The 24,481-nt window shown below is 44.6% G+C and overlaps 2 protein-coding genes and 1 non-coding gene across 3 annotated transcripts; all 3 read left to right on the top strand.

The window, feature by feature from the left end:
• The first annotated feature begins 513 nt into the window (after nt 1–513).
• On the top strand, nt 514–11,122 carry CENATAC (centrosomal AT-AC splicing factor). The gene is made up of 11 exons (XM_075278796.1): nt 514–663; nt 2,614–2,780; nt 3,264–3,362; nt 4,883–4,949; nt 5,094–5,156; nt 6,482–6,549; nt 7,687–7,798; nt 8,282–8,309; nt 9,790–9,882; nt 10,708–10,840; nt 11,017–11,122. Exons 1-11 carry the CDS (start codon nt 544–546, stop codon nt 11,078–11,080), a joined length of 1,014 nt encoding a protein of 337 aa, XP_075134897.1. The 5' UTR covers nt 514–543; the 3' UTR covers nt 11,081–11,122.
• A 2,996-nt stretch (nt 11,123–14,118) lies between these two features.
• On the top strand, nt 14,119–18,790 carry RPS25 (ribosomal protein S25). Its single transcript, XM_075278795.1, has 5 exons — nt 14,119–14,240; nt 15,518–15,613; nt 16,278–16,461; nt 18,140–18,238; nt 18,723–18,790. The coding sequence occupies exons 1-4, from the start codon at nt 14,238–14,240 to the stop codon at nt 18,232–18,234; spliced, it is 378 nt and encodes a 125-aa protein (XP_075134896.1). The 5' UTR covers nt 14,119–14,237; the 3' UTR covers nt 18,235–18,238; nt 18,723–18,790.
• LOC142211042 (small nucleolar RNA SNORA71) lies at nt 17,838–17,969 on the top strand. The gene has a single exon (XR_012717138.1). It is a non-coding gene; the product is annotated as a small nucleolar RNA SNORA71 (small nucleolar RNA).
• Nucleotides 18,791–24,481: the final 5,691 nt, after the last annotated feature.

Raw genomic sequence — 24,481 nt, 5'->3', positions numbered from 1 at the left:
TAGCAGGGTCCCAGTAATCTGCTGATCGGTGGGGGTGCTGAGAGTCAGACACCATATATTTTATAAGGACTGATCGGCCAGGGCCCCATGTCATGGAAAGAAATGTGTTTTACAGTCACAGCAAAGTGGATGGGACTCTAGCAATCATATCCCCACTTAGCTGTGGACGCGCAGCCATCACCAAAACCATTGCGGTTTTGGAAATCGCAGCATGTGAATTATGCCTTCAGAAACATCGGCAATTTTTGGAAGCAGAAAGTCCGCAGAAGGGACCTGCATGAACATAGCAAATCGGGAGCCGTGGTGCATTGCCACAGTAGCTTTCCCCCCGAGTAGTGATCGGGCTGATCGGGCGCTCCGTGCACAAGGCTGCCTTCAGTCTGGGCCTCATACGGACCGGGTTTGCAGGACTAGCTATGGTTGTGTGCTGGAAGCCTTCCCTATTCGTTGTTGCAAGATCACGTGATTTTGTGTGTGGGCGTGGTCACTCCTACTTCACACACAGCAACTAAAGCGTTTGGATTCTCCTGGGGTAGGGGAGAGATGGCGGTGTATGAGTGCGCGGTGTGTCGCAGGACGGTGTTCTACGGCAGAAGGAAACATGTCTATGAGAAAGGACACCGGCAGCGGCTGGCAGGAGTGCTCCGAGCTTTCAGCGATAAGGTGATGTATATACGGGGTAATGGCGGCTCCGGCTACAACCCTCTGTATAGAATAGCACAGGCCGAGTGAATGCGTCACAGGGAACCCGGATACAGAGCAGCCAATCACGTTACAGCATTCACTCTCCAAATGACGTGCTCTAAATAAGAGCGGGAGTCTGATTGGTTGCTTAGTTTACTATAGCTATCTGTGCCTCTATTGTGGTGTATTGACAGGCAGTCATTCTTTGCTGCACTGAGGCTCCATTCACATCATAGTTATGGTGTCTGGTTGCCATCTGTAGTGTGAAAGCACATAACATGTATGTGACATGTCATAGGGACCCACTGACCTGCATTAATAAGACAACCCTCAGTAACACCTCCTGTCATGTATATATGTAGACTATGGTACAGGAGACGCCTCCTCCTACCTCCCAGAAATCAGCGCTGCACATACATAGGCTAGATGGCGACTTCCATCACGTGACCAAAGATGGGTCGTCCAGTGAATTTCACTAATGTTAGCGAATAGGGTTGCGGCTACTAGTGTGCCGTGAGTTGTAGTCGCAAAGTAGCTGAGCAGTGTTTGACTAGAAATCGTGGCACACGAGGGGTTACAATGCGACTCCATTCACTAACAACGGGAGCCGTGGCCAAAGTCGCCAATGGGCCCTAACCTTAATGTTTGTGGTGGCAGGACCCTGCATCATAAGGATATGTTCACACAACGGTATTTGAGGTGGCCTTCTGTCTCGGAAACCTCCCCCAAAACCGAATCTGTCTAAGGAGGAGTTCACACTACTGTTTCTAATGTCCATTGCTGCCTTCCATCATTGATCAACAGCAACGGACATTAGTTGTCCTCCCTGGTTCACATTAGCGTATGTATTCTGTCCGGTTAGAGTCTGCCTGAGGACCCCCACCTAAACGGAATACCAATGCAACTGCAAGCACTGTGCAATTGAAGCACGCAGACTCCATACACTAAAATGGGGTCCATGTGCTTGCCACACACTTCCCACACGGCACATGGACCCCATTATAGTCTATGAGGTCTGTGTGCTTTAACTGCACAGCGCTTGCAATTGCGTTTGTATTCCGTTTGTATTCCGTTTGAGGGGTCCCCATGCGGACTCTTCCCGGACGGAATACATACGGTATGCAGATGTGAACCGACCCTCACAGACAGCGGTCACAGACTGATTCTCTGTTCCTTCCTATTGACACTAATATAAAAAAAAACATGATGAACGCTAGCTTCTGTCATGTTTGTTTACTTTTTTTTAAAGGAAAATAAAGTTGCGCAAGTCTGTGACTGCTAATGTCCGTTGCTGTCATCCTATGACGGAAGGCAGCAACGGACAATAGTAACGGTAGTGTGAATTGCCCCTTAGGCTCCGTTCACACTGATTGACCTCAATGGCACCAGAGCCAAGTGAGTATGATTTATTTTTTTTATGTTTCACCTTCCCCGGTCTCCTCTGGGATTTGTCCAATTTCTGGACAACCCCTTTAACTGGAACAAAGTTCCGACACAGACCGAGCTCCCTCCATCTTGTCCATTCCAGTTGACAGACTGTTTCTTCTATCATGTTTCTTTACTTTTGTAATGGAAGAAAAAGTCTTGCATGCACAACATTTTGTTCCGTCAGAAAAGTAAAAGACATGACCAAAGAAAGCCTCCATTGTGTTGTTCAATACAGATGGGCACCCGATGGACAGGGCTCCACCTGCATCTGCCCTGTAATGTCTGCTCATCCTGTGATGGATGAGAGCAACAGACATTGAATAACAGTAATGTGAACACCTTTACGTTGTTTTCAATGGCAGGCAGTGGCACGGACCTGATTCATGGTGGATCCTCATGTAATACAGGCAAATTTTGCTCTGGACTGTGAACGTACTGTAAAGTCACACTGATATTATACTGTAAATTCACATTTTCCTTCTTCGTTTGGCTCTCTTCTAGGTAGCAGCTGCTCGAAAAATGATTAAAAATGCCACAGTCGAGAGGTTTGACCCTCAGGAGCATGAACAGAATTTCTGGTGTTACTGCTGTGAGGAAGAAGTGAAAAAACACACAAGTGACGGCAACTTAACAGTTCTGTATGGAGGAATGCTGGGACACTTGTGCAGGTATAGTAGTGCCTATGGTAATGTATGTTAAATGGGTTCTATATGTGTCAGTAAATAAAGGAAATCGAAGTGTGCTCCAGTGCACAAAGCAAGGGCCAGAAAGGTATGGATGGGTGAGTTTGCTGTGGAACATCTTGAATGACCACACAGAGCCCTGACCTCAGCACCATCCAACATGTATAGGGTGAGACAGATCCGCTCTCAACATCGCTGTCTGACCTCACAAATATTCTTGTGGATGAATGGGCACAGACACCTTCCAAAATCTTACAGAAAGCCTTCCCAAAAGAGTGAAAAAAGGAGGGGGAACTCTATATTATTGTCATAAAAGCTCCTGTAGGTGTACTGTGGACGTGTCCCAATACGTATGGCTGTATAGTGTATATACAGGGTGTAACCCAGGATCAGCGCATTATACTGATTTGCCTCTAGAGGAATGAGTATATTATATCTGTGTGTAAATTTTAACCATTTCCTTCACAGGCCAGAACACATTAAAGCCGTAAACAAATACTGGTGGACACATCAGGCGGAGGGAAAGCTGAAGACGCACTTTATTCTCACTCAAGATGAATATGAGCGGTGAGAGCTTTAAATATTTTCAAGAAATGATGAAATTGGTTACAGAATTTAGTACATAATGTTTGTCCACCAAGGAGTGATATATTAAAGGGATCCTATCAGTCACACACAATTTTTTGTAGGTACCACGTCGGAATAGCCTTAAGAAAGACTAGTCTTCTCCTACCTTTCATCGTCTTCTCCATGCCGCCGTTCGCCTACAATCCCGGTTCTTGTCTGTATGTAAATGAGTTCTTTCGCAGCACTGGGAGCAGGCCCCAATGCTGCGAGAGAACTCTCTCCAGCGCCGCCTCCTCTTCTTCAGCAGCGTCATCTTCAGCCTCTTCTTCTGGCTGAGGCTTGTAACTTGTAATGCCTCAGGCCTTGAGCAGAGCAAACTGCACATGCCCACAGGCCACGAGAAAATGTCCGCTTCCAATACTGTGTAAGTGGCCATTTTCTCGTGGCCTGTGGGCATGCGCAGTCTGCTCTGCTCGAGGCCTTAGAAGTTACAAGCCTCAGCCAGAAGAAGAGGCTGAAGAGGCGGCTGCGCTGGAAAGAGTTCTCTCGCAGCATTGGGGCCGCCCCCAGTGCTGTCTGAGCGCTGGGGCCCTCCACCAGTGCTGCGAAAGAACTCATTTACATACCGACAAGAACCGGAATTGTAGGCGAACGGCGGCACAGAGAAGACGATGAAAGGCAGGAGAAGAATAGTCTTTCTTAAGGCTATTCTGACGTGGTACCTACAAAAAATTGTGTCTGACTGATAGGATCCCTTTAAGGATTTTATGTGTGTAGGATCTGCAGCGGATTACAGTAACAGGCCGGTGAGTTTACAGATCTTCTCCACATGCTGCAGGAATTTTCTGCACAGACGTTGACCTGCAGCATGGCCATTTGTATCCCTAGACTTTCCTATTGATTTCAATGGGGTTGGCAAAATCCATAATGAAATCTATAGGTGATATACATAATCGGGGGTTTCGGCAGAATCCATAATTGTGGAATCTAAATGACTGATATTATATTGTAAGTTCTTAGGAAATTCATACCTGGATTGGCCGTTGTGTATTTTCCTACAGATTTGCTGTCAAAATCTACGTGTAAATTTAGCCTATCATTTTATAAGTAAATCTGTTTTGCTGTATACTAGGTGTAGAAAGCTAATGTGGGATATAAATCTTGTGGCCATTACGTGTCTTTAACGTAGATGGCCTAAAGCTCATGACTAAAGAGACGTAAGCCACAAAATATTCAGAAGTCATTCTGTACTAAATTTCTCCTAAGCTGTAAATCGGATGCAATAATTTCAACATGGCCGATATCAAAAATAAGGAGTGGGTCACGTGAAGACCTAATACAGATGTATACAATAGGATATGGCAGGGGGAGACGTGATATCATCAAAAACCGTACTAAGGGCCCATACACTTAGGCTTGTTATGTATTCCATGTTATATAGATCCATAGCATGCTACCCATAGGTACAGGAGGCGTCCGCAGCAGTCTATACATAACTATTGTTGTTTTTCTCTCCATAGATTCAAGTCGTCGGTCTCCAAAGCCTTGGAAAGTTATGAGGAGACAGAAAATGTTCTCATAAAGGAGGTAACTAAGAAGTAGAGATAGGCTGTCCTGTTTATATAGACTACTGGAATATGAATGAATATATATATATTTCTGCCGTGTTATTACTTACAATACATTATATGAAGACACAAATGTAATTTCAGGTTTTTCATTTTTTCCTAGCTTGCTGATCAGATTCGGGAGGTTGAACAGTCCAGGATGGAGATGTTGAAGACGGCCCTAGAGGTTTGTTTCAAGAGAGCCACAGCACAGTATCCATATCAAAGCAGATTTGGTTGTATACCATATGATATGACGTTGTTATAGGATGTCTGAATGTATATGGGATATGTTCCATTTGTTCATCCAGTTTTCTATACAGTCCCCAAGAACTCACGTAGATTATGGCTGTATAGCCACTTGTGGCCACAGAAATTAAGGTCTTCGTCAGATGTGGCAAACTTCTTGATTTGCAGCTTTTCAATGTACAGTACAGTGCTTGTGCATAGAAATTGTAAAACCCCATTCAAATGAAGCAGAAAGATAATCCATGCTGATATTACAGCATGCTGCAGAATTCCCCTTCTCTTATGAATTTGCCACAAAGTTTTTCATAGATTTCACTATTTGCAGTTCAAAGCATCAGTGTGCAGGTTGTTCTACAATGCAAGGGATTCTCTGTATACCTTGTATTTTAATCTCAGAGACAACGGACAAGGCAGGCATGGCTAAGGCTAACTACAGACCACAGATATCTATTCTCCCCGCGTTCCATATACATGTGCATGCTCCACTGATCCAAGAGTGCATGTGTTTTGATTTGGCAGAAGGATATAAGCCACAGCCAGGCACCTCTGACAGTAACTTACCTTCTGTGGAAACAAGGGATTAGGCATGTTCGCTCTCAGTCCTTCTTTCCCTCCAGTATCTATCACTGGGGGGAGTTGGGTGGTCTGCATACACATCAGCCTGTCCATATGACTAGTACAGCTAATCTCTTTGGTGACAATTAACCCTCTATGGATTTTTCACCGTTTTTATTGTAATGTAGTATCTAGGACAGCGATCAAGAGAGGAATTGGAGGCTTCTGGTAATTAGGATGTCCTCTATCCACTTGATAAAAGATAATTTCCAGATTAGTGGGGGTCTGATTTCTAGGACCCTAACCAATCACAAGAATGGGGGTCCCATGTGCAAACCAAAACATGGAGCAGCAGTGCACATATTGTACCTGCTGCTTATTCAGATAGGGACAGTATCATTCTCATGATCGATGAGGATTCTGGTCAGACCCTAACTGATCAGACAGATATTGCTGCCCAGTGGATACATCAGGTCTGTAAGGAGAGAAACGGTGAAGGCAACTGAGTTATTGTAGTCAATGGGGTTACTTTGGTGTCCGCTATTTGAGCTGTCTGATGGACCAGAAGAATAGACACCCGACACTAGTGTGAACCTAGCGTAAGAGAATGCGGTGACGTTTTAACCATCTACTTACAAAGCAATGAATAAATATAATAACTGGAGAAATATTGAAAAAAAATGTTAATAATTCCTGAATAATACTCAGCCTGAAACACCGCTTACTGGAGAGGACGACGGCGAAGTCTGGAGCAACAACGAACAGGTCCAAGGCAGGTAAGGTCAATCGTTCTAAACAACACTGTTTTCCAAGTCATTCTTGTTTGACCCATCGGATATTACGGTATGTTCACATGGCGAAATTTGCATTTTGCATGTGAACAGTCTGCGCGGCTAACCGCGACAGGATGCTGGTGCAGTTCAGTGGCATTCTGCTCCGGATTAGGCCCAAATGAATGGGGAAGGAAGCTCGCACCGCAGCTCATCCAGCCATGGAATCCACAGCAAGAAAGGTCATCTTGCTTCTTTTTTCCGCTACTAGCTACTTCAATGGGAGCCAGTTTTGGCAGCGGATTCCGTGTCAAAATCCGCTGCCCAAAAACTCTGTGTGAACTGACCCTTAGGTTACTTTGATACACAGAGGGACTAGAATAGTCTCAAGTGGTGTTATTGTGCAGGTCTCATCACTTATTTTATATATTCCATTCCTCTCCGAACCCTAGATGACCTGCTTCCACCCTCCTCTCCCATATTCAATGGTCCAAGTAAATCATGGGGATGGTTGAATAGATATTACTAATGGTAAAGCCAACCCCTATAGTAAACACTACCTGTGAAGATGGGAGCGGAGAATGGACCACCTCAAATGCTGATTCTGATCCTGTGACCCAGAGTCTGAACTGGCCTGGAAACCTTAGTTTCCACCCAAATAGTATCCTGGGGACATAAGGTTTTTAAACAGTACCCGGATAACCCCTGTAAACTCGGGATTATTATTGGGGATGGCTTAGGGGTCTCCTCATCTTGGGATCCAGTCCTGGTTTTAGATAATCAAATTCTGCATGAAAGCTTTATTGTGTGAATATGACCTAATGCTCTCGTGGCTAGGTATATCTATGTCAGCTTCGTCTTCCAATCTATGGGTCAGGTTTTTCGGGTGCAGTTACTCTACACACTATATCAAATATGGGTCTTGTGTGTGTTCTCAGTAGAGAGATTGGGCTCGTTGAAATCCATCTGCCCAGTTCTTATTTCATTCCCTCACTAAGATATCACTGAAATGGTGCAATAGAAAAATCTAACTTGTCATGCAAAAAACAAGCCTCTTACAGCTAGGTCAACTGCAGGGGAGTCTCGGGAAATGCAGGCAGCTTTCTGTATTGTTCTTAGCATAACGTTCTTTGTTGTTTCTAGCATAACATCACTTGTAGACTTTGAAGAACCTGGACCCAGCTACCAGCAAACTCTCCCGAGTGAGGCCTCCATCATGGCGCAAGGTGCAGCTCTCACATTTATTGGGCAGCAGGTAATAATGTTCACACTTCTTCTTGGCTGTCATGGTAGTGATGGATGAAGAGGGTTAATTCCTGCAGTCAGTTCGGCACTGATGTGGGAATTGCTGAGCAGAGACTCAGCAGCTATGTTGGTGGATATGCCATCAGTATTTGATCTGTAAGGATCTGACACCGTTACGGATCAGCTGTCCCGGCTGCTGGAAGTGGCCGGGGAACGTGTGCAGTCTTCTGCTGTTTAAGTAATAGGAGCAGAGCAGCAGCCCCATCCACTGCATAGTGGTGGTTGCATGAAATGAAAGCCGTACTAAAGCTATTACCTGAATGTAGCTGCCAGTACAGGGGATCTGTGCAGGGTCCAGGTGTCGGATAGTATGGGGTACCCTATGTTGCTTTTTATATTAAACTACTGCATAAAATATAAATAAACAAAATATATATATATTTTTATTTATTATAATTTTATAACTTTTCTAATTCTTTTATTGTCTCTACAGGCGTCTGACAAGGGCAATGTTCACACAGGTGAGAAATAAAATCTGTATATATTGGGCTCAGGGTGATCATGGATACATGTATCTGACCAATCCATTATTCTACATCACTATACAAGCACTGTTTTCCTAATTAAATCCTGGAAAACAGATTTGCATATTTTCCCATAATCCCCCAGTGGAGTGGAAATGGCTTATAAGTCTCCATACGCCTGTGAAGGTGCACACTCTCCCTAAGGAGTGTTGTTCTCCCCTGATCCTGGTCTATAGTCTCTCACTCTGCCAAACTAGTATCTCTGCGCTGTGCTGAAGAGATCCAACAGATCCAAACAGCACTGTCCACAGCTGGGAATCTGTTCCTTTTTAGAATAGAAATACTAGTTTGGCAATAATCCCGCATTATGTTATTAGGCTTATTGAAAAAATCATGCATGATAAGGGGGTTGTCCTAAGACACAGCAAGCAGAGGCACTGTTTTCCTAATTACATCCTGGGAAACAGATTTGCATATTTTTCCCATAATGCCCCAGTTGAGCGAAAATGGCTTGCAAGTCTCCATATTCTTGTAAAGGTGCCCACTCCCTAAGGAGTGTTATTGTTCCCTGTATACAAGCTCTAGTGAATGTCAGAAGGCTTTTTATTCATTTTAGAAGGACAAATTGTGTAGAATCGGAGCCATTTTAACAAACTGCAAAGGTTTCATAAGACACCCCAACCACTTAGACACACCTGACCCGCACAAGTTAAGATAAGATAAGATAATCCTTTAATAGTCCCACCTTGGGGAAATTTCAGTTATAAAGTCCCCCCCCCAGCGGCCTGTCACACAGTCCAATGCCCCTGCACGCGTCACACATTAAATAATACCGTATAAACGTGCCATGCCATTGGGGACCCCTGGTTAAAACTAGTTTGTCTAATATTGTTAAAATTGATGGAGACCGTTGCTTATATTTCCTATTGTTGAATTTTGTTCTTTTTCACTTGCCATTCTGAGGTCCAGCCACACAGTATGGCAGTGGGTTTTATTCGAGGGTTGGGGAGGGGAGTATCCAAGGTTTAAAATGGAAGAAGGATTAGTGAATCTTTTTGTTAAATTTTATATTGTATTTTTTTCTTATTATATCATATATTATCATCTTTTTCATAATTTATTGAAAAAATGTCATGTCAGAACCCAGCGTATTAACCCAGCCCGGCAGATTGAGTCGGTGACCATAACCTAACAGCGGGCCCATGTGACTTGTTGCCTCCATTGCCAAAATGTCGCTATTTTTTGTCAATATGCCAATAAGCTCTTTGGTGCAATGAGGTTGTTGCTGTTTAACTCTTTGGAGCAACGGCATCACCCTGGTTGCTCCATATAGCTCATTCGCATATTGACAAAAACTGCAACTGAGGCAGCGATTCACAAGGGGAAAAGCTGTATGATTCGGTGTGGTTCTAACCTATCCGCACCTGTATAACACCCGGTAAAGAACATGTATAATATCTGCCATCATATATTGCAGGTGCTCTGCCTCCTTGGATGTTACCTGATGATGAAGATGATGCCGGAAGTCCTCAGAATATCGGACCATCCATTGAGGACTTCTTAAAACACAGTAAGAACACAATCTTTTTCCAGTGGCTTATAACAAGATCAGATATCTGCGTTACCGATCACTTGTGGATGGACTTTTTTTTTCCAGTTGCCCTATGAGCAAAGATGAAGGGTGTCATGGATGTCACCTTACTGCTTTACAAGTCTTCTCTCCGTCTTACCACTTCCCAGGTTTCCCAGCAGTCTCTGTATCTTGGCCTCCAACCATGACGTTCCAATAATGGAGTCTGCAAATTTTTAAACTTATATTTGCAAAAATGCTTAACTGTCTACAAATTCATGGGAAAAACCCCTTCAAAAGCAAGAATATAATCTAGGTCTCTGACCTTTTGTAGCAGTGCAGGAAACAGGGACCCAGACACTGGATTGTATACAAGTTCAGGCTTTATTCACATGTAGCACATACACTGCTTTTGCAGAGCCATCGGATAAACAAAACAAAATCCTTCTCGGCTGAGAAAACTAACTTAAGCGTAAGGAAACTTTTCCCTGGCTATACAGGAGACTGGCTACCAGTCTCACACCTTGGCAACAACAACGGGTGGCACAGTACCGGGTTTGGAGGTCCGGTCTGGACAGTTCAGCTCTGTCAGTGTGGTGCCACCCTGCTAGTTTTTAGTCAGCTGACCTCCCTGGTGTGAGTCTTTACCATACACCCTTTAGCTGCCTGGCTGGGACATACCTGTCTTCCCAGACCACACCCTTCACTCTCTCACACCTTCCTATAGTAACTGAATGCAGACCAGTTATCCTTAGTGTCAGGTATCTGTATCTCCTCTATGCTTCGTGCAGAGACTGAAACCAGCTCTACCTTGTGTTTTACCAGAGGAGAAGATGAGTCTGAAGAAGCTTCCCCCAAATAGAGTGGGGGCTAATTTTGATCACAGCGCCCAGACTGATGAGGGCTGGCTTCCATCCTTCGGCAGAGTGTGGAACAGTGGACGGCGGTGGCAGTCACGGTGAGTACTCTCTGAGGTCATGAAACTCAACTGCATTATATTAGGGGAGAGCTACATGGTGACTTCATTTGTTTGTTAGCAGGAACATGTATGTGGTTTGTATACTAAATATAATATGGCTTGTATACTGCAGTATATACTTTGCCGCCTCTTACTCCTTTTTGGTTTTCTTCCAGACACCAATACAGAGAAGAAGCCGGGGATAAAGGGACAAAAAGAAAAAGGACTGAAGATACATAAACCTCTGCGGTGTCCACGTTGTGTCTGTGACGTTACCCTAATAGGATCTGTATTATTAGTAATATATTTATGATGTAAATATTTCCCAATTGGACTTTTCTTTTTGTGAAATCTCCATGAAATAAAATAAACTCCAGTCTGAAGTTCTTCTACATGGATAATGTGTTTCTATATGACTTGCAGAAAGAGACATTTTGACAGTTGTTAAAGGGTTAGGGCCCTTGCACACGACCGAGTCCCGTCCGTGGACCGTAGTACCCGGACTGAACGCAGTGTTATGAGTGCAGAGAGTTCTGTGTACACTGTAGTCAGCTCATTACAGTAGTGATAGGGAGGTTCGGGAGCGGACTGCATCATAACTGACTATGTTGTATGCACACGGCCAAGTACAGTCCGGGGTACTATGGCCCACAAACAGTCCATTTTCTACAGATTGGACTCCTTAGGTCTATACACATAACCGAGTTTGCTGTCTGGGGGGGGGGGGTTTCCGTATCTGATGTTCAGTTTTGTTCTGTGGAATATGGAGCATGACCTTTCCAGCTCTGTGATGATGGAACAGAACTCCCCTCATAAAAATCAATGGAGGACGGAAGGTATTCAGGTGACACTTGGATGTCATATAAATGAATTCTGTTAAGAACTCGTACCCTCCTCAGTCTCCATATTCTATAATGTGCATGAGGCCTTATTCCCATCTCAGACATCATGTCCTCACCAAAATGGCAGGACTCATGGAAACATCCAAGCTGTGTTGCGCTACATTATTTCTGTAACTTTAATAGAGGTGAATGAGAGCTATGGAAACTGTATGGCAGAGCTGAGCTACTCTGTTTCTGTAACTTCCTCTCCCTTCTATTTGACTTATGGAAACAATATTAAGCAACACCCTCAGTGGTTTCTGTAAGCCCTGCACTAGTGGTGGGGACGGCCAGCTGTTCCCATCTCAATCATGACTTGCCAAGATGGGAATAACCCTTTAAGGAGGAAAATGGCGCCCTTAGCAGTGTATTTGGTCCTTTGGTTTTACAATATTGTGAGGTGTCCCTTGTAATACTCCTCATGCCCCAGGTCTTCCTTTCTCACTTCTGCCCTTTCTTGGATTCATCTGTCTTGTCTTGCATAACATGGATTAGCTGTCCCCCTGTACTCCCAGTAGGTGGAGGGTCCCCTGCCCAGTCATGGCATATTCCATAGAGACCAATATAACTTGGGTTTAGAAGCCGCTGGGCACAACCTGTTTAACTGCATGAGAAAGCAGGAGAAATCGACTAAAAGTGAGCAATATTACTCATGCAGGGGGAGAGCATGAAGTCTGGGGGGAAAGGGGGGGCAGAGTCAGCGCAGGGTATGTGAGAAAGTTTGTTGTATAGTCCAATAACTTGCTCACTGCCAGCTGCATTAAAACGATTGTCTTTTCTTAAAAAAAAATTTTATTGTAATTTTTTTTCTATTTTCTGTACATGATTATGGGCGTGGCCACATTGCCTGAGATTTCCCTTTGCTATATTAAAGGGGTTGTCCAGGATTGGGTGTTAATAAAATTAAAAAAAAAAAAAAAAAAACCTTCCCCTGGTATGTTGTGCACTGCTGCAGTCCATCAGTCCTCGGATGTCCTGAGCCCCATGACCACTGAGACCAATCAGTGGCCTCGGCGGTCGCTGGAGAGGGACTGGTGATGTCACAGATGTATGGCCCACCCCTTTAACAAAATGTAGTGATGTGCTTTACATATCACTACATTGCCATGGGTAGCAATAGACCAGAACGGATTTATTAAGGTCTATGGGAGAATTTTCTAGACATCATCTATTGTCGGTAGTGTATGTAAATGATGGCTCAGTGATGTTATTTACATAGAGAAGTGTCAGATTATTATGCTTAGTGGTCAGTGTTAAAATTGCAGGATTTAAAAAAAAAAAAAAAAAAAACGTGGAAAATTGAATAACGGTCACTAAAGTTCATAAGAAATTTGATCAACTTAAAAACGTGTAATTTTCTAAGGACATACAAGGTACAATGCACTAATATTTTGGGCTTTCTACACACACTTTTATTTCTTTTGTAAATCATATTTTTGCCATGTATGTTTTTTTTTTTTTTTCAGCTTTCATTTTAAAACTGAAACCTGTGGAGGCAATAGACCTCTGTGCAGGACTTTTTCATTCATTTATTTTCAGGTGGACACTGCAACAGACCCTGGGACAGATGTAATGTGAAGATTTATGAAGACTGGTGTTATTCATGCCTCCGTGTATAACAACGGCTGGGCACCTGGGGGTAAGCCTATGTCAGATTGCAGGTGTAAGTTCTGTCATCATCCCTGCATGCCTTCATCATGACCTCTTTTTGGTGAAGGTGGAGCAGATTTTAAAAGTTGCAGAAAACTGGTGTACAAGGCCTAATCCATCTGTGCTGTTGGGGTTCTGTCATTTTTATTGGAAAAAATTTGCACAACAGAAACCAGACCCCAGACGATGTAACGCGGCGCTGATTCTGACACGTAAACCCGTGTCAGAGTCAGCGCTGCAAAACAGAATCCCCATTGACTTTAATGGGTTCTGTTTAGCGTGTGTAACACATTGAAGTCAATGGGATTCTGTTTTGCAGCACTGGCTCTGACACGAGTTTACGTGTCAGAATCAGCGCCGCGTTACATCGTGGGAACGGGCCCTAAGACCTGTTCTGTGTCATTGGTGCGGACCATGTGACAGTTTTTTGTTTTTTTTTAACTAAATAAAGGAGACCGGAAAAACCAGCACAGGTGTGAATTCTGCCAATTCTTTCCTTACTACATATACAGATAATATGGATGCTTCCATGTGCCTAGGACTAATGTCTGTAATACACAATCCTCCAATAACCCAGACCCCACTCCTAACCAAAAACAACCCAGTTACCCCCTCCCAATCCAATCCAATCCTAACCACATCCAAGCCTGTTACCCCCTCTCAACCTAATCCTAACCGCAACCAACCCCGCTACCCCCTACACGAGCGCTCACGTGACGTCTGTGACCGGGCATGCCGGGAGATGTAGTCCTTTGTTAGAGCAGCGTAGTCCTTTGCAGCGGAAGATCCCGCCCACCACGGGGTTTCCTACGCTGCGGGCACGGAGTCTCTTCCTTTCTAGCCGACATCTTTGAACGAGCAGCAGCATGGTGAGGATCAGGGCGACAGGAATCGGGATTTTTTTCGGCCTGGTGCGGGATGGAGAGGCCTGGCTGGCGTGGTTATATTCCCCGGCAGCTCCTGCATTGCTCTGGGCCTCCTCCGGGGTTCGGCGTGGCCGGATAGCCCGGGGAAGATGCGGTAGTGGGGGGCGGTGTGTCGGCCTGGCCGCCCGGCCTATGCCTGAGTGTTATTATTACTATGTGACTGTGCTGTGAAGGAGCCGGGGCGGTAACGTGCAGTGTGAACGGGTGAGATGCGGTTTGTTGCGTTATATAGGTGTGAGTAGTGCAGCCTACAGGCCGCTGCTGATCTGTATGTAGTATGTATGTAATATGTATATATGTTATATGTAATCCTCCATAGCTCAGTGTGATGGCTGCTTATATGGGAGATGTGCAGGCCTCAGGACACTAGATGGGTGTGCATGTGGGATCTACCCCAGTGTGAGTGGTGGCCACTACTAGCCATGGGCTACACAGTCACTATAAAGTGCAGGACTTGCATGTGGCCTAGGATTTGCCTCTAGATCTCCCCACTAGATGGTGGATACAATCAGATTTACATGACTGTTCTGTCTCATGTCACTTCTGATCTGTGATTACATCCAGCAGACCTGGGCTATGGGTGACTGTGCCGGGTAATGTTGTGTGCTGCAGTGTGGCCCTCATCCATCACCCTAATATGTGATATTGTGCGCCCCGAGCCTAGTGCCAGATGTGGTGCACAGTAAGTATTGGTCCTGCTTGTGTTCCCATCACTAAGTCCAATAGTCAGGACTATCCTAAAACTAATAATACGTTTACTTGCTGTTCCGTTCCCTGCGGCAGCAGATTTGTGTACAGTAAGTTGTCAGAGCAGGTCAGTAATCACACGGGTGGGGGATAGAACTGGTTAGTATAGGGTTTGTGTCTTTCACTTTTTGGATGAAGTCCCTGACAACCCCTTTAAGAATGGGTAGCGTTAACCGTAACTCACAAATAACACGTCTTCATTGAGTGCCCCTGAACGTGACTTATTACCGGACGTGCGATGTGGACACCGTGTAGCCATTAATAGGCGCATGCAGACGTCTGTTCCTCTTCCAATGTCCAACATGGAGACTTGCTCTATTTTGGTCCATTCTGCAGAACTTGGTGCTCCGTTAATGTCTAGGGGTCACATGTGACGTAGACAAGTATAGGAAATGTGACAAATCTTACAGATGTGAATGAAGCCTTGGCACGTTGTGTGTTTTTAATCCTAATATCTTACCATGTCTTGACAGCCACCTAAAGACGACAAGAAGAAGAAGGATGCGGGCAAGTCCGCCAAGAAGGACAAGGATCCCGTCAACAAGTCTGGGGGCAAAGCCAAGAAGAAGGCAAGTCCCTAAGTGTTCTCATTGAGGGGTCGTGTCCATCTGGGGTTTACAATCCCTTTAAGTGCAATGGGACTGACTTACCCAAACGTCTAGAATAACTTAAGTACAATGTGAATAGCTTTGTAGCAGGTGAGAGCTGAGCTCTGGCAGATTATTCTGTTAGACAGTGAGACCAATTTTTAGTTTCAAGGGTATTTCCATAACTTTGATGTTCATGCCTACATTGGTGGGGGTCTGTCCCCTGCCACCCCTCCTGAACCAATGCTTAATATGCAGTGTCCCCTTTATTGGTTAGTAGGTACAGCTTTGTGTGTAGCTACTGCGCCTAGTACTACAGCTCTCTGCACTATAGTCCTGTTTGAGTGGGACTGAGCTGCAGTACTGGGCACAGCCACTATGAAAAGTACTGGCACTGTGCCTGATAAACAATGAACATGACCTGACGATAGATAGAATGTTTGTATTGTACTAGGCTCACACAAGTGCAAGGTCTGGGATGGCAATTGGTTACCTATATGTAGCTATCAAATATACTATATATAATATATATTATGTCTGCATGTTGTGTTAGATACGCTCAGTACTTGGATCTGTTTGTCTGTACACCTAATATAGGGGTAGACTGATGATAACTTTATTTTTTTCCCTCTCTTGCTTTGAGTAGAAGTGGTCCAAGGGAAAAGTCAGAGACAAGTTGAACAATCTCGTCCTCTTCGACAAGGCCACATACGAGAAACTGTGCAAAGAAGTTCCCAACTACAAGCTCATCACCCCAGCAGTAGTATCTGAGAGGCTGAAGATCAGGGGCTCCCTGGCCAGGGCCGCCCTTCAGGAGCTGCTCAACAAAGGTAAGACTCGTATCACCCAGTGCACGGCTGGCAGCTCCCCATTTACACGGCAGTCGTCTGTGACTGCTGCGGCTTCTGTCCGACTAAAAAGGATTGGCGATGTTTGTGAGCACCTGGGTTGGAGATGGGGGATTGTGGCAAGATCTACACAGTAAGAAATCTCACACAGCACGGACTCCGCATGTAACTAGGTATTCTATGGTATATTTGTGGAAAGTACAATATTGGAACATTTTTGTTTTATGGTGTGTTTGATGCCGGTAATTATAGAGTTAAAGGGGGTTTAGTGTTTTCAGATGAAGCAGCGTCACATCAGTGGAGATCTGGATGAGTTAGTGAAGCCTAGACCTGTGATGGCTGACAGTGGGGAACAAGCAGCAGGAGCACTAATGGCAGTGGCTTCTTGTCCTCAGAACAAAGGATTGGACATGTTGAAATTCCACAAGCCCAATCCTCTTACATATTGTGATCCAATCACAATTAGACTGTTGGGTTCAGCCATCTATCCTCTGTGTTACTGGATCTCTGCAGAATCAATGGGGCAGGTTAAGAATGGCATTATGTACGCCAATCTTAATAAATGCCTTGACCGGCGCAGGGCATGGAGCTAGGAACCGGTGTGAACCTATAGTAACTCACGCCAGAAAACTAGTTCTAACAATGTTCCCTTTGCACAATGTGGTTCCTGAGGAGAAGAATTGTTTGTTTGTTTGTTTTTTGTTTTTTTTGGGGGGGGGGGTTGCGCACATTTGGCAGAAGAGCGTTGTGCCACGATATCGTCCTTATGAACACTTCTCCATTCTACCCGCCGATCACTTTGTGCTTTAGGTAGTGTACAAGAGACTTGTATGAATATTCGTCTTACAAGACGAAGATGCAGACTTTTCAGAGTCTATGCAAATCTATAATAAAAATAATTATTATATATAGAGAGAGAAGGTATAAAATGGCGTCTTGTGTCTGGTTCCACCCGTTGTGTCACTTTGAGCCTGTTGCAGGTCTGAATGGCCCAGAGACCCGGGTGGATTCTGCAGGAAACAAATGAGGTTTTGTTAATTCCACTTACTTTGCGCCGTACTCTGCAGTGATCGATACAGGACAGACTTTTATCCATGATGTGTGTGAGCCTGTGGATTTGTCATTTCACCACAAATATGCCGCAAAATCCTCTTTACAAGCAGATTTCTAGTGTATGATGATGGTGATTCTGCAAAAGACCGTGCTGCAAACGTGCTAATCCCCAGTGTGCTCCCAAATGCCACATAGATGACACCAAAAAATGGTTGTGGTGTCCAAATCTTAACACTGAAACAGTAGCCAGAGACTTAATGCTACGTTTGGTCCTTGGTAAAGATTTAGTTTAGAAACCCTTCCTATCCTGCATCGAAAGTGACTGTGGTTCTGCTGGTGGCCCGGTCATTGATACTGCAGGTACAGGATCCCGTGAAAGCTTTTCCCGTGTTTGGAGACTATTGACTATAGCTACCAAACCCTGTAACTTTCACACACCCTGTGTATAGGTGCTGGGCTGTCTGTGTCTATGAGCGTGGCTGTATGGGTCTGCGGGGGTCTTGTGATTTGATTTGTCTCCCCCCAACCTGGCTGTTACAGGGGTATATTGTCCTGTATATGGGCCCTTGGGTTAATGTTCTATAATGGCTTCTTTCTTTCTATAAAGGTCTGATCAAGCTGGTGTCCAAACACCGAGCCCAGGTTATCTACACTAGAAATACCAAGGGAGGTGACGCCCCTGCAGGAACTGAGGAAGCATAAACAGGTACGGCCCGGCCAAGACACGACTGCGTGCGGAACTATAAATGCAAATGGCTGCTCTGCTTTTTGGCCTTTATTTTGGTGCATGACTTAACACCCCCTGTAGCCCCTAGGACTATTGTCAGAGGGAGATGTGCGCTCAGAATATAATAATGATAGGAGCTGCAACATTATTCCAGACCGATAAGGTGGCCCTTGATGGTCCTGCCCATATGTACATATACACGTGACCACTGTCACCGTTCATTAGTCTTGTCATACAGGTAGTGTCACCGCTGACTGCACTGGTCACATGGATCTACAACATGGCTGCAGGAAGCGAAGAGACAGTGCAGGGGTTTGATATATTGATGCCGAGTAATATTTTGGCTCATAAAATATATCCAGCTAATAAGGTCCACATGTTCTACAGCGATTAATATGATGTCCTAGGTTTGGGTGCAGTACAATGGGAAACCTTTACTGAACTTCTTGTTCTTCTCTTACAGGACCTGGATTGGGAGTAGCCATGTTTTCTATGTAAATGATCTATCAAAAATAAAAAATTGTGACTTAATCTGTTGTCGAGTTTTATATTTTAACCTAAAAGGATTGCAGGTAATGTAATGACCCGGCCAAGTGGAGTCTTGTTAGACGAATGTCAGGTTGTGTCCCATGGCTTGTGGTACATGAGTGGTGCTGCCCTCCCACCACTGTGTCTATGAGTGAGTGTATCGGGCCAACCTTGTATATGGAGCCATCATGGGCCATGTAGGCACAACACATTACCACACTTTCAATGGTTATGGCCAAGTCTGCCCGTTGGTGGATTCAGTCTGTCCTGATGCTGCACATGGCTGTGGTGATTTTCCATATAGTATCGATAATACACGCTAGGTTAGGTTCACACTCGCTATTTTGCCTGTTCTTGGCACTCTGGACTAAGGAATGACTGATGTGGGCCGAGTGCCCTCCATTTTTATATCCATCAAAACAATATGGACGCTTTCTTCTGTCTTACTTTCCTGCACGCAGAACTTTTTCTCGTTTGATAAGTAAGCAGAGAAGATGGAAGAGCGCCATCTGATGGAACATAGGTTTGCTTTAGAGATGTCCTCTCTAGTAAGATGGCTGGTAAGGGATTATACGGTACTGTGAGAAGGCAGCAGCACAATGGGTGCCGGAATGGGATTTACTGTAGGCACGTAGCCAAATTATGAGATCATTCTAATGGCACGCAACAACTATCCGAAGCCCAAAATGCACCAAATGGTTAACCCAGTTGTCACTTCTCAAGTAAAATTCAGAACATTACTGACATGTCATGACTGAGGTTTGATTAAGGTCCAGATGCTGAGACCCCACTTATATCTTAGTGGTTGATCAGTTGCCATTGGGTCTGGGACTGAAACCCGGCCATGATGTCCTTATTGTGTCCAGGTTATCTTCTCATACATGTAGTGTCCTCCTGATAACCAGCCATGATGTCCTTATTGTGTCTGTGATATCTTCTCATACATGTAGTGTCCCCTCCTGATAACCAGCCATGATGTCCTTATTGTGTCCGGGTTATCTTCTCATACATGTAGTGTCCTCCTGATAACCAGCCATGATGTCCTTATTGTGGTCGGGTTATCTTCTCATACATGTAGTGTCCTCCTGATAACCAGCCATGATGTCCTTATTGTGTCTGTGATATCTTCTCATACATGTAGTGTCCCCTCCTGATAACCAGCCATGATGTCCTTATTGTGGCCGGGTTATCTTCTGATACATGTAGTGTCCTCCTGATAACCAGCCATGATGTCCTTATTGTGGTCGGGTTATCTTCTCATACATGTAGTGTCCTCCTGATAACCAGCCATGATGTCCTTAGTGTCCGGGGTTATCTTCTCATACATGTAGTGTCCTGATAACCTGTTCACAATAAAGACATCATGGCTGGGTTTCTGGCATGTCCCAGACTCCAAAGTTCCTGCATTCATGGTCATAGCCATTGGTATGTGATGAACACAACACATGTCGCCACTAAGATGGTTAGAAAAAAAAAAATCTATAATTTGCAAAAATGTTTTTGTAATTGTTTACAAATTTAAATATGGTTATGTGTATGAGTACAAGGGACACAGACTTTTTTTGAGCAGCTCAATCAAGACCTTTCCATGCACCAAATATTAGTCCACAAATCTAGTGTCAGATATACAGTTCAGATCTTCACCATTTTGTAACTGTATCCCTCTACATATAGTCTACTAGACTATTATCTCCAGGAAAAAAAAAAAATGCCTACCGATGCAGTGCGTGCTGTGAAAAGGGCACTCCTTTGGCATTTGTTTGTGACTGGGGCCCTATGGGTATACTCAGTAAGTGCTGGAGCTCAATGTGTGCATATCATTAAGATGGTTCGAAAATCTGATCAGAGCCTAAGGCCTCGTTCACATCTGCGTTGGTATTCTGTTCAGGGGAGTCCACATGAGGACTCTCCGAATGGAATACCAAATGCAATTGCAAGCTCTGTGCCAGTGAAAGCACACGGACCCCATAGACTATAATGGGGTCCGTGTGCTTGCCGTCAGATCTCTGCAGGGAACATGCGGACAGGAAAGTAGTTCACAATCTACTTTCCTGTCCGCATGATTATAGTCTATGGGGTCTGTGTGCTTTCACTGCACACTGCTTGCAGTTGTGTTCGGTAGTCCGTTCGGGGACTCACTAAACGGAATACGAAGGGTAAGTCTTCCTGGCAGCCTAGAGACAAGGACGTGACTATTGGATACAGGAATCAACTGGCTTAACCAAGACATAAATGGGATATGAAAAGAGAAGACAACTGGGCTATGTACATACATATGGCGGCAGTATAATATTGCTGTGGTTGTTGCTTACACTATTATGGAGGTTATACAGAGATATTACTTGCATAATGGTCATCATTGGGTACCATGTGTTACAATATTGGACACCCTTTAATTTAGATAAAAACCTAAGCATACACTTATATTGGCAGAATATGATATACATCTCTGTGTAACTGGTATACAGCTGTATGCATGAGCATATCCACTCCTGGATTTGGGGGAAAAAATAAATCCAGTGTCAAAGGTGTCTGCTTCTTTTACTATCATCAGATTGCTGCTTCATGTCCTCTACTGGGACAAAAAATATACAAGTGTAAAACAAAGAATTTTTTGCCATCTCGCCTCACAAATGTATGATTCAGCCGCGGAATCCGCTTGAAGAAAGGGCAGCTCGCTTCTTTTTTTCGCTAGCGGTCTACATAGACCTCTATTGTGAGGGGGCGGATTTTGAGGAGGATTCTGTGCCAAAATCCGCCCTCTCTTGCCCCGTGTGATCTAGCCCTTAAAACATGGCAATGGGAAAATAAGCGATTTTTAACCCCAAATGGATTTTCATTCGGCAGAATTGGTAACACAATAACACACAAAAAAAAGCTATCGAGATAGGCGTCACCATAAACGTACCGAACATAGAATATATTGTTTAGATTGTTTGGCCAAGGGCAAAACATTAAAAATGTTTAAAAGCAATGCCTGGATTGATTTATTTTATTTTTTTTAATTCTAGAAGGAGTTAATAATTTTTTTTTAAATAAGTTATAGACACCCCAAAATGGCGTCATTAGAAAATGTATCTCATCCCGCAAAAAATAAAATTGCCATATTTTTAGGACAAAACTGGCTGCGTCAGGAAGGGAATAGATAAACTGTGCGAGTGTATATCAGGGTACAGACCGGATTTCAAGAAAAGACACCAGAACTGACCCCCAGAGTGACCCCCAATAACAGCTACTGGGATATAGTAGGGAATTTTGTGTACTCAATGTGCTCCGCACCGCTTACAGGTTTACTCTTCACTAGAGATGAGCGAGTACTATTTGAAACTCCTGTTTCGAATAGCATGCACCCATAGGAATGAATGGACGCAGTCAGCACGCAGGGGGTTAAGTGTCCGGCCACCAGCAAAGTCTGCGTGCCGGCCGCTTCCATTCATTCCTACTCTTCGCCAGTCACTGGTGTCCGTGAGCAGCCTCTCTGCTGTGAAACTTCATTTTTGCACAGACACAAAGTCTTGCATGTCCGACTTTGCATCCGTGGAAAAAAGTGGTTTCACGGTGGAGAGGCTGCTCACGGACACCATTCAAATGAATGCGTTTTTAAACTGACCGTATGAAAGTCGTCCCCAAATTATTTCTTTTTGCAAATTCGGCAGAATCATGGCGGGAGGACAGCAACGCAAGTGTGAACACCCCAAAACTCTTTGTGACCGCTGAGGCCAATCAGCGGCTTCAGCAGGCCTCAGGAAGAATCACATGACTGCTGAGGCAAATCAGTGGACCTACGGAAGACACTGCCGGAGTAGAAGAACTAGGACATGCTGGATGACACTGGGGAAAGGAGAGCATGCTTTTTTTTTTTTTTTTTTACTACCCCTAGATGATTTATACATTAAAAGGGTTGTCCATTATTGCCTGGACAACCCCTTTAAGGTGTTTTTTTGGCCATGTCCTCAAATGGTTTATCCATTTTCAGACCAATATTGAGAGACAAATGTTGTTTGTATAATAAAAAGATATAAAATTTTCCAATATACTTTCTGTATTAATTCCTCACGGTTTTCTAGATCTCTGCTTGTTGTCTTTCATTCTGTTACTTCTAGTGGATAAAAATCAGTCCATGGTCATGTGATGGGCACATGGGTGCACTGCTCATTACCATGTACATGTCTGATTACAAGCTGTGCACCTGTGTGACCATCACGTGACCATGGACTGTACATCACATGACTGTATATCACATGACCATGAACCCTATATCACATGACCATGAACCCTATATCACATGACCATTGACTGATATTTATCTACTGGGATAAGCAGACTAAATGGCAGCAAGCAGAGATCTAGAAAACCGTGTGGAATTGTGAGGGTCAGTTCACATTCCTCTTCATTATCTGTCGCTGGCTCTTTGTGTGTCTAGCCGTGATGGGAAACCGATATAAAGCATCCGCATTCCGTCGCAGCATCCCGCTCCTGATTATGTCTGGATAAAGCGGCCTAATCAGGAGGGAGTCTCGAGCCGCAGACTCCGCGGGTGAAATCTGCAGCGAGAACGAGCAGGAAGCTTCTTTTTTCCGCATCCTGCTGCGATCTCTGCCTCCCATTGAAAACAACTTGTACAACTTTTCATTATGCAAAACACATATGCCTGAATAGCCTTCAAAAAGGCTATTCAGGCACCGCTAATCTTATTTTACCCCCCCCCCCGCCGTTTTAAAATAATACCCTAAAAAACGAATATGCAAATGATACTTACCCGTGCACGGTGGGCGGTCGTGCACTGTCTGACGTCATCTTGCTGTCCCGCCTTCCTTTTCTTACTTCTTCCAGCGACATCCTCCTGTCCTGCCTCTTCCCCGCCTTAATCTTCTCTTCTTCCGGAATGAAGAGGTTCGCCAGCGCACTGCGCAGTACGCTCGTGTAATTCTAAGGGGAACTTAGAACTACTACAAAAATGGCCCCAAACCCGCCGGAAGAACAGAAGAGCCAGGACAGGAGGGCGTCGCTGGAAGAAGAAAGAAGAGGAAGGCGGGACTGAAGATGACGTCAGACGGTGCACGAACCGCCCAGCGTGCACAGAAAGTATTATTTGCATATTCGGGGGGGGGGGGGGGGTTCAAATAAGATTGGCGGCGCCTGAATAGCATTTTTAAAGGCGATTCGTGCATATGTGGGGCCCATCCGGCATAATTTTGCTGATAGAGCCCCTTTAAGAAGGTTTCTGTGGCACATTACACGTGTGGTATATGCACGTAAAAACTGCAGTGGCTAAGGCCGAGTTCACACACTGCGACTGACTGAGCTGTGACCACGGCACCATGTAGATTGGCGCAGTTCTTCTTGCTGGCGGCGTTGCGGTTTTGTAGCTATCCGGTTACTATGTGGCCATGCTGCTATTAGCTGCGGTCAGTCTGAAGTTGGTGCGGTTTCTGCTGCAATGTGTGGTCACAGCCTAATAGTACACTGCACTATTGGAGGACTCACAGTAGAATGGATGAGGTTTGGAAATAACAATGGAGTGTGCCTGCAGTAAGACTACAACTCCCAGCATGCCCTGCGGCCTGTATAAGCAGTCACAGGTAGGGGTCAGTATTACTGCTCGGTCACTGAGACTATTCCCCACACTATGACTACACTTCCCGTGAGGCCTCTGGAGCCGGAAGTGACGTTGGACGACAGGTCAGATGACAG

The sequence above is a fragment of the Leptodactylus fuscus genome, chromosome 6 (assembly GCF_031893055.1).
Source record: "Leptodactylus fuscus isolate aLepFus1 chromosome 6, aLepFus1.hap2, whole genome shotgun sequence".
NCBI classification, from domain to species: Eukaryota; Metazoa; Chordata; class Amphibia; order Anura; family Leptodactylidae; genus Leptodactylus; species Leptodactylus fuscus.
This window is presented reverse-complemented; position numbering and strand designations above follow the sequence as displayed.